Here is an 11,479-nt window from a genome sequence, read left to right as displayed (position 1 = left end):
ATCTTACATTTAATATGATGTTTGATGCTACACTTGTAGTACTTTTATGTTGTATTGTTGTTGATTTTAATTTGGAATAGTTTTTAATTGCTAGTTAATTATATATGAATCAATGTAGAACATTTTTTAATTCAGATTTTAGGTTTGGGGTTTGGGTTATTACACGAGTATTCAAATACTAAAAATTTGCTTCGAATAATCGAATAATTAATGGATTTGGATCATTAACGAGTAGTGTTCTACTAATAGGGTTTGGTTTGGGCTATTTTTTTTTTATTTTTTTGGGTTTTTATAGGGTTTGGGTATTTTAGTATTTAAATCGTTTCGAGGTCGGTTACTTCAAAAATAACGGGTACCCTATCCATTTACATTTTTATCATTTGAGATATAAAAATCTTGAAATTAAATCAAATTCATCTTTCTGTGTAATAAAGCATATGACATTTGTTTATTTATTTAGTAGAGTAAACTCTTTATGCTCAAATCCCCAACATGTCATACATCATAAGATCACTTGCTCCTGTAAGAGGAGAATGAAAAGTAGAATAAATGTATGTGATTGAAACACTTAAGTTTGCCATAAAATCAGCCAGGGAATTACCTTCTTATTAGATACACTTTGTGACGACCTTCCATTCCCATTCCATCAAGTTACATATTGTATTGATCATATCAGAATTTCGACATGGGTGTGAACCAAAAGAAATAATTGCTCAAACTACTGGCAAACTGTCTTCTTGTATAATGAGTCTTCTAAAACCCAACTCCCATGGAAGCAGTAAACCTTTATATACTCCCTAAAGCTTAGCTCTATATGTTGTACAAGTCCCTAATTGCATCGAAAAACCACCAAGCCTGCCACTTGAGGCATTACGCAAGGTCCCACTAATAGTGGCTTGTCCAAGAGACATTCTATAAGCTCCATCTGAATGTAACGCAATCAGGGGCGGAGCGTCCCTTTGTAATGAGGCGGCCATGGCTCCCTCAAAATTTTGAAATTTTTTTATATATTATATATTTTTAATAATTTTTAAATAATTTTTTATTAAATAATGAATATAATTAAAATAATAATAAAATGACCTTACAAACTCCATTCAATTTTACTCAAATTCTTAAATTTTTTTTTGAAGTTTCTCCACCCATCTTTCCCTCTTTTCTTTTCTATCCTTGTATTATTAAATTATAAAAAGGTAAAATTTTTATTTAATTTTTTCTATTTATATTATTATTATTTATTTATTTCAATTATATTCTATTTACTCATATATTTTAAGTTTTTATAGATTTTCTTTTTTAAATTTCTACAAATCATCAACCATATTCTTTTTTTTTTGTTACATAGGTTATATCTCTTATCATGATTTTTTTCCTATTATGTGGATTTTAATTTTTAAAAATTAAAAAATTATTGTATATGTAGTTCTCAAATATAAGTTCTAGTGTTGCATTATTGGTTGTTGTTTAAAATTTCACTAATATATTATTTTTTATTAATCCTAATTATATAAGAAAAAATTATCTTGAGTATATGTTTTTAATATGCTTTACATTTTATATTTAGTTGAAAAGAAATTATCTTAAGTATAAGAATAAATTATTAATTCTGTATATCGTATTTAACTATTTATATTTTAGGCATTATAGTTTAATATTTAGTATTATAAACTTAAATATAATAAAATAAAAATAATTGATGTTGACTACATTAATTTTATAGTCAATTATATTGAGAAAGACAAAGATTTCGAAACAAAATGGATGATAAGTTTTTTATAAATAATTTTATTATTTATATTAAAAAAGATATTACCATCGTTGAACAAAACTTTCCTAAACTACTATTATAAGTTTTTTTCTTTTGATTTACATATTATATAAAATTATTATCTATTATAAGTTTTTTGATTATTAATGGTTAAATTCAATATATTAGTTTTAAAAATTTTTAATTTTTATTCTTCTTAATCTTTGGTCAGCCCAATAAAAATTGATTAGCTTCACTCCTTAACACAATCCAGTTATCACTTCGAGGAGACCAACTTATATGAATTTCTTGGCATCTGACAGCAGCAGAAGAAGTGCCTCCTTAATTAACCATGTTGGCATTATGAATAGTAGAGGCAAAACTCTTAATCAAATTCAAACAACCAACTGCAAGAAGCATTTTACCTTCAAACACTAATGCATTCCTCCTTTTGCACAAAAACCAGCAATTTTTGTTTTGTTTAGAAATTAAAAAGGGTTGGCACTTAGTGTATAAATAAACATAAGATTAAGAATCTATCTCAACTTAAATATAGAAGTTAGATTATTGTCTGTATAGATGTCCTAATAAGTTTAAGTTCATTAATTCGACTCATATTTCAACAACTCGAAATTATTTCATTAAAATAAAAAAAGTTATTAAAATTTAAAACTTTAAAAATGTAAAACATATTAAAAAAATAAAAAAAATCTTAATGTAACCCATTCTTAAAGCAACAAATATCACCCCACAAACAAAAAGAAAAAAAAAGGTAAAATAAAGAAAAAAAAAAGAATGTAAAAGATAAAATTTGGAAGGCAAAGCCATAAAGCTAACATACAAAATTATGGAAAAAAAAAAGAGAGGGGAGAATAAAAACAAAAAAGGAAGTGAAGAAGAACCATCTCACATGCCAAATAATCCGTACTTTGAACACATCTTTCCTTTGTGCTTCTGCCAACAATGACTGGATTGCTTGAATTTTAAGGCTGGCATATGAAGAAAAAAATACACATGATTCCACCTTTTTCTTTTTATAATATATTTTTATTATAATTACTCTCCCACCCGAAATTAAAACCCAAAATTGTCAAGGCTGGCATCGGCATATGAAGGCTGCAGGTTGCTTTTAATTTTCTTCCTCCCTTTTTATTATATTAAAAATAATCACAGTTTGTTATGTTCCACATATATTCATTGTTATTTATGTAGAGAAATAATATTACTCACGTGAATTACATCATTAAAAGGTTAAAAGATTAATGATAGCTATGTTTAACTCCAAGGCATATCAATCATACGAAAGGGGAGTTTACCTTACTATTTATTAGTTATTAACTACTATTTATATGTGGTACGTACTTTAATCAAGCAAAGGAAGTTTCATTTTACTTTATAATGATAATTATCATTTTCTTTTAGGAAGAGGGCACTTCTTTGCTTCCATCATATTTATCCAACAATCATAATCTAATTCTAATTGGAGTAGAACACGTTTTTGATGAACATAAATTTTTGGGATTACATTTATGTATGAGGTTTAATTTATTTGTGAATTCAAAATTATATATTTATGTATGACATTGAATTTATTCTCATTAAATCCTTTGCAATTTTATTTACAATTTAAGGTTTTTCTTTTTCAAAAAAGAGAAAATATTGAAGTTCCCATTTAATTTAATTTGAAATAAATTTTAGTGATTGCTGAAAAACAAAAAATTGACATTTTATTCATTATTAGGGGATTCAGAGGAATGAAACGTACAAGTATGTTTAAGTTTTTATGTAGGTCACTTGTTGCCTATTGCATTAAAGAATATAATCTTTTGAAAAGAAATATTTAGATTTGACTGAATATAACAGAAGAAACAAAACTTATGAAATTTTTTTAAATTTATAGTTCAGAAGTTCTTTTACGTATTATACCTTCAAATTTAAATATTTGAACTATATCATGATGTATATTTGAAAGTTTAGATGGGCAATCCTATTTTTTGTTTTAGTTTGGATACCAAATTATATATTATAATGTAAGTGAGGTACCATTTATATATATATATATATATATATATATATATATATATATATAAAACTCATGTAGATAATAAGAATGGCGAATGCTTTGGACATATCATCACATGGGTGGGCTCTAAAATGATTAAGGAGAACATGGAAACATTTGCTTTTGTTGCTGTGAGAAACCCTTCTCAGTACAACTCCCCAACTTAATTAGTTTTTATTATAAAAAAAAGAATTTTATTCTAAATATTTTATTTTTTTAATTTGAAATTTTTAATTGAAGGAAGGAGAGATTCACAATAAGTTATTTCAGTATAGATTGTATACACTTACTTACCATCAAATTAAATGCTCAAATGCAATGTATTGTCCTTCTTATAATTTGATAAAATGAGTAAAGTAAATAAACAAATTTCTTAAAATAGCTCTTAACTAATCATAACTAATGCTTCTAACCATCCATTAATTGAATCCTTTAATGTATAATTAAGTATGTAAATTTTTTGTCGATAAGGCTTTATTAATGGTAAGGAGTAGCAATTTGAATTCATTAACGCATCAAATCTCATTATGCATAAATTTGGTTCAACTCTATGTTGATTTATTAATTTCATTAACCCTTTAAAGTATAATTAAGTATATATTGTATTTTCTTATAAATTTATTGTTATTTCTTTACTAAAGGAAAACATATTATTTGTTCGTCTATTCCTAAGTAATATTTTAACCAACTAAACATTTTAATCATACTATATAAAAATAGATTATAAAATAATTATTCTTATCTTATTTTATTCTCACAAACGAAATAGGTACTTGATTCCATTTTCTTTTAATCAACCAATAAAATGTGCTGCTAAAATTTTTTTATTTATAATAAAGTGGCATAATGTGCAAGGCATTGGAAGAGGACCTCCCTGTTTGATTATAAAGTTTACCTAACTATCACAAAGGAAGAACACCTGAACTTGGTTCTTGTTCAAGCATCCAATTCACTGTTGACTTGGATTCCTCAGTCCAAATGGCATGGGAACTGATTGCATTCCCCAGCTCTGACTTGAATTTGGTTTTCTGTTATGATTACATTCCTGAGTCCTGACCAAGGAATTCAGTTCAGGACTGTAGGTTTATGTTATTTTCAGTTCAGAGTTGTCCTAGAACAAGGAATAGGTGCACCTCTAAGTCTAAAAAGTCCTATTCCAAGCAAAGGATCTCTAATATTACCACAGGAACTTCCCTGGGGAAAAGAAGGGATTGCATTGCAAACCAGAAACAGAGTTCCCATATGCCATGGAAAGTCAAATTATTTATAGAAAAGATAGCAGGAGCGAGATGGTTGGGATTTCACAAAAGCATGATTTACCAATCAGAAACACATATCCAGTTGCAGCTTGCTTTGTAACAGTACATATTAAGGCTGTTCATATACGTCAAACCCAGAAATTTTGATGGCCTTGAGAGAGAGAGTTTCATCAGAACCAACCGGTCATCTTCAAATCAGAACCTCCACTCCATACGGAAGTTTATATCCAGAATTGGATCAGAGCAGCCTCTGCTTTTACTAGGCGCAAATGACCCTGGTTTTTTATCTATGACTGTTTATTACCCTTGCTCTCAAACTCTGATCTGTCTTTTGTTTTTGCCCCAAGGAACTCTCTGTTCCAGTAGAAAGGGGAAATAAAAAGGTAACCGGAACAACCGCTTTATTTAAAACAAACCTAACTCAAGAATCATCAGAGATGCTTTCCTCTCAGCTCAAGTTTCCATGTGTGAAAAGCTCTCAAACTTACCCACCTCTTATAAATTGAATTCAGCTCTGCAAATCCACCTCAATCAACCCCATCATCAGTAATGGCTTCTCTGCTGCAACTCTTTTCTCTTTTCTTTCCATGTCTTCTCATCTCTACAGCTTCATCAAGTCAAATCCCAAAGGTATGCAAATGAATCGTTTTTAATCGAATTTCCAAGTATTTGTTTGGTAGCTGGCAGTTGGATTTCCCTTGGTCCACTACCATAATGCTGTAACATCAAGAGCAGCAATAGGGGTGATTGAAATGATTAGAAACAATCCCAGTGAAATGCTTTTATTTTTTTCTTCTTCTTGGCAGCGTTATATCGTATATATGGGAAGTTCATCTGAAGTGAATGATGAAGCTGCAGAGTCAGATCATCTGCAACTACTGTCCACAGTTATTCCAGGGTTGTTGTTCTGTCTTATCACCAGCTTTCCTTACTGGGATTTGTAGCAGTTATAAAAATATGTAGTTAATTATCTCTCTGATCCATTTCCAGGCAGGACAGCGGAAGAATATCCCTCATACATCATTACAATCATGCCTTGAGAGGATTCTCTGCAATGCTTACAGAAAATGAAGCATCTGAGTTGTCTGGTAAGTCCCCCTGGCCTTAGGCCATTGGCCCGTCGCTTATCTATATACCTGTCCCTAGACCTTTTGTTATTATTACAGAGTACCCAAGTTTGAACGCTTTTTGCCTTTGCCCCATCTTGGGAAAGCAGGCCACGATGGGGTTGTCTCTGTGTTCCCTGATTCGGTTCTTCAACTCCACACAACTCGTTCTTGGGATTTCTTGGAGGGACAATCAAGGCCAAGGTTCAGCCATGGATCATACCAGCATAAGTCAAGTTATGATGTCATAATTGGGATGATAGATGGAGGTACCTTACCTTAATCATAACTTGTAAATTACTGCTCTGTACTCTCTTCTGTTTTGTTTTATGGTGGCCATTGAATTCATGAGTTACTAGTGTCTCAAACTCATAACTATGATATAAATCATATTAAATAGACATCAATGCAGTTATCACCGCAAAAGTTGAAATACAGATAACTAGCTAGCTAGGGCTCCATGCAGTAGTTGTTGACCAAATGCCTTTTATAGGCATATTCATTGTTTTTATTTGTTTTTTATTTTTTAAAAAAACTTAAACTCTAAAACCATGTAAATGCAAATTGCCAAAAGGAAAATTTAATATATTATTTACTATTAAAGTTGGATTCTAAGCGACCAAAAACAGTTCTTTTTTTGTTTCTTACTTTTTCGTTTATTAAAGAAGAAAAAGAAAAGAGAAGAAAAGGAAAGGAAAAGAAGAAAAAATGAGTATTTTTTTCATTTTAATTTTTTTATTTGTTCTAAATTACTCTATAATGGGTAAAATCATATATGAAATTTTAAATTAAAAGCCTATCAATCAGCAATAATTTTATCATAATAGACAATAAAGCGTATAATTAATGCTAATTAATTGCAATGTAAATGTTAAAATTAGTTTTATTTTTTAACAATAATTTAAATGTTAAAATTGATTTTCAATTTATTTTCTTCTAAATAAAATAATTATTTTATTTGTTATATGGTAGATGTAATATGCTTATATATTTATTTAAATAGGTTATATGTTTTATTAACAAAATTTAGGTCATACTATTATTTTTATAATTTTTAAAAAAGAAATGAAAGTGGAAAATGTCTAACATAAAAATAATATGCTTGATTACATAAAATAAAATAAGGTTAAATATTACAATATTTGAAAAGTGATATGATTCATAAAATTATATGCATTTTTAACTTTATTTTTATTAAATATAATGTTTTGAGGATGGGGATTTGAAACCAGCTTTTGATAAGGAGATGCATACACTTATCATTAAACAAAATACTTAAGTTCTAATTTCATATTTCACCTTATAATCCATTCTATTAATTATACATAAAAGTAAATTTTAAGAGACTTAACTGATTATATCAACAATAACATAATTAAAATAAATAAAAAATAAATAAATTAACATAATGTTAATTATTAATATATATAAGTAGAAATAGTTTTTAAAATAAAAAATATTTTAATTATTTTATAATTAATCATAATTTTTTTATGTTTTAAAAATAAAAATGAGCTAATAAAAAGGCAAATATCTCCCTTTTTATTATTATTTTATAATTTAAATCAGACCCTTTTTTTTTTTATTGTGTTCATTGATTGGAGAGAAAGTTGGTTTATTTTTATGTGGGACTTGGAAGACAAACTATGGATATAGAGCAATCCCCAAAAGGATTGTAATGCATTGCATGGGAATTTTTAGCACTTTTGTATAAAATGACAAAAGCATTTTTGGTGGTTAAAGTGTTCATGTGATGATAATGCTGCGTTGGTCCAATGGTAGACATGCTTATCCCTAGGATGGGATGTTTCACATATGGCCAAACGCCAGACAAAAAAGAAAAAAGGGATGGAGATTTTCATAGGAGTCTAGGAGTGGGTCTCTACCCTCCAATCATCATCATTTCTGAAGAGACCACTCTCATTTAACTTATTGTATCAACCACACAATCATCATCAACACCACAAATCTGACACCAAGCCTTCTCTTTCTGATTTGCTCTTCTTGTGAGTGAGTGATAAATACTGAATCCTTGTGATATGGACTCAAATTTGATGCTTTTAGAATTCAGATTGCTAAATCCAAGGAAAAAGTTGATTAATAAAAGTAGTACAAAGTAAAGAAATTAAAGGACACAAAGGATGTGGTTCAATAATTTTGTATTAAAGATTTGATTTTACAATGTGGTTTAACTCCCTTAAACCTTGACTCCTTGATCTCTTATTATGAGGTTAGTATGTCTAATTGTTTACCATTTTCCTTAATGGTAGTACTTTCTCTTCTTTCTAGGGATTTGGCCTGAGTCTCCAAGTTTCAGAGATGAAGGAATGGGAGAAATACCTACAAGATGGAAAGGAGTTTGCATGGAGGGACCTGACTTCAAAAAGTCTAATTGTAACAGGTGAGCTACAAATGTTTTCAGCCGGTCAATATAACAAAAGGAATTGCAATAATATATATATATATATATATATGTATATAAGGTAGTTTTAAACAATGTGTATATGATATTTTGAATTATTTGTAATTGTAGGAAGTTGATTGGAGCAAGGTACTACAGTGTCCCGCACACATCCAATGGCAACATGACCACACAAATGAGAGTTGACAAGTCGCCAAGGGATACTGTAGGGCATGGGACACACACTGCATCCACTGCAGCTGGTGCACAAGTCGACAATGCTAGTTACAATGGCTTGGCTCAAGGGACTGCCAGAGGTGGTTCCCCCAATGCCAGGATTGCAATGTATAAGGCATGTTCCGAAGATGGTTGTCCTGGTTCCACCACATTGAAGGCAATCGATGATGCAATTAAGGACGGTGTTGACATTATATCCATTTCTATTGGGATGAGCTCTCTGTTTCAATCTGATTACCTGAAAGACCCCATTGCTCTTGGAGCATTCCATGCGGAGCAGATGGGGGTCATGGTTGTCTGTTCAGGAGGCAATGAAGGGCCTGATCCTTTCACTGTTATTAATGCAGCACCATGGATTTTTACCGTCACAGCTTCTAATATTGATAGGGATTTCCAATCTACAGTGCTTCTAGGAAATGGAAGAACCTTTCAAGTAAGATATATATATATATATATATATAGTTTTATTAAGAAAGGTTAACTAATTATATTTATATTTTGCTTCTCATTATATATAAGAATTCATCAGTTTTCATGCTCCTGTGTTGAAAGGGGTCTGCCATCAATTTCTCAAACCTCACGCGCTCAGAGACTTATCCTCTTGCATATGGAAAGGACATTGCTGCTAAGTTTAGCCCAATTTCAGAGGCAAGGTACTTTGATACCATTATATAGTAAAGTTGACTATAACAAAATATGTATTGTCTTACTGTAACAGCAATATTGATGATAATACTGATTAACACATTGTTAACAAGTTTTATAGCTAGTCGTAATTGTTAAGATCAATCCTTTCTATATTGATTGCAGGAGTTGCTATCCTGGATCTTTAGATCCGGAAAAGGTTAAGGGCAAGGTCATTGTTTGTGTTGACAGTTTCCCAACTGTATCAAGAGAAATCAAGAAATTAGTAGCGGAAGATGCACAAGCCAAAGGATTGATCTTGATCAATGAGAATGGAAAAGGTGCTCCTTTTGATTCAGGGGCATTTCCATTCACCGAAGTTGGAAGTGCTACAGGATACAAGATCCTTAAGTACATCAATTCTAACAAGTAAGAGCATGCATTACTCCTCAAAAACACACCAAAAACTCTATATACAATTTATTACTTGCTTTAACACTTGCACCATTCCCAGCTTAACCTTTTGGGAGTTGTAAACATAATGAAAACATTTTTAAGTAGCATCCTTTTGATCATAATCTTGTTCTCATCTCTTCCTTAATTTGAAATACTTGATTTAAATGAAAGAGACAACTTTCAAAATTGCTTATGCAAGCCTTTTTGTATCATCCTTTTTTTTCCAGTAAAATTGAATATGCCTTGACGAAAGGCATGCTGATGCTAAGTTCTCCTTTGTTTTTTTAATATGGAAGAAATCCAACTGCAACCATCCTTCCTACAGCTGATGTCCCAAGTTATAGACCAGCACCGGTGGTGGCATATTTTTCATCGAGAGGTCCTAGTGTACTAGCAGAAAACATTCTCAAGGTCATTCTCTATCCCATAAACCTTACACAATTAGAAATTAATTAGTTCGTGAAGATCTAGCATGTGCTAATGCTTTCTTTCAAGTTTCTTAATGTTGGATTTACCCTTCAGCCTGATATACTGGCTCCAGGAGTCGCCATTTTAGCTGCGGTGATTCCAAAATTTGTACAAGGGAATGCCTTGACTGGTAAGAAGCTCCTGGAATATGCCATAAAATCTGGAACATCAATGGCCTGTCCACATGTTACAGGGGCTTCTGCATTTATTAAATCAGTGCATCCTAAATGGACGGCTTCCATGATCAGATCGGCGCTCATGACAACTGGTAAAGTTGACATTGTTAAGCTCTAATAACATATAAGATCAGTGAATTTATAAATATGTTGCTTCTTAATTTTACTAGCATTACTTTAGAGAAATCTCATTTCCCTAGAAGTTGCATGCATGAATATCAGGTATTTACATTGGTTCCTTATTATTCTTTATTTTTTTTCCCATATGCAGCAACTGTGTATGATAACATGGGGAAACCATTAACGAATAGTTCAGGTTCCTTCGCCATGCCACATGAAACGGGGGTTGGAGAAATAAGCCCACTTAAAGCCCTTAATCCGGGATTGGTCTTTGAAACCACGAGTGAAGATTATCTTAAATTTCTTTGTTTTAGTGGCTCCTCAGAGAAAACAATCCGATCCATGGCCAAGACAAACTTCAAATGTCCAAGAAATTCGTCTGACAATCTTATTTCCAGTATCAACTATCCATCAATCTCTATAAGTAGACTAGACAAAACTAGGGGTTTCCGAACTATTACAAGAAGTGTAACAAACGTTGGACTCCCAAATGTCACATATACTGCGACTGTGCAGGCTCCTTTGGGATTGAAAGTGAAAGTTTTGCCTAAAAAGATTACTTTCGTTGAGAATGTAAGAAGGGTTCCTTTCAGAGTGTCATTCGATGGCAGGGGAGCTTCTACTGGCTATAATTTTGGGTCTCTAACATGGTCTGGTGGTCCATATTCTGTGCGTGTGGTGTTTGCAGTAAATGTCAAGTGATAGAAGGCTTTTGTAAGAAATAGGAAACTAGTTATGCTATTCAAAAGGGAGATTGTTTTGTGAAAAACATTCATTGAATACTTATTGTTGTTTTATAGTAATGTTATTTTTTATTAATTAA

At 30.9% G+C, this 11,479-nt stretch overlaps 1 protein-coding gene across 1 annotated transcript; it reads left to right on the top strand.

The window, feature by feature from the left end:
* Nucleotides 1-4,785: 4,785 nt before the first annotated feature.
* On the top strand, nt 4,786-11,479 carry LOC110426490 (CO(2)-response secreted protease-like). The gene is made up of 11 exons (XM_021441709.2): nt 4,786-5,698; nt 5,875-5,966; nt 6,059-6,156; nt 6,285-6,443; nt 8,464-8,575; nt 8,708-9,245; nt 9,365-9,465; nt 9,623-9,865; nt 10,189-10,303; nt 10,415-10,628; nt 10,808-11,479. Exons 1-11 carry the CDS (start codon nt 5,618-5,620, stop codon nt 11,356-11,358), a joined length of 2,304 nt encoding a protein of 767 aa, XP_021297384.1. The 5' UTR covers nt 4,786-5,617; the 3' UTR covers nt 11,359-11,479.

This window comes from Theobroma umbraticum, unplaced genomic scaffold, assembly GCF_002168275.2.
Source record: "Theobroma umbraticum cultivar Fairchild unplaced genomic scaffold, ASM216827v3 scaffold_89.0, whole genome shotgun sequence".
NCBI classification, from domain to species: Eukaryota; Viridiplantae; Streptophyta; class Magnoliopsida; order Malvales; family Malvaceae; genus Theobroma; species Theobroma umbraticum.
The sequence above is the reverse complement of the archived record's forward strand: the minus strand, read 5'-3'. Positions and strand labels throughout refer to the sequence as shown.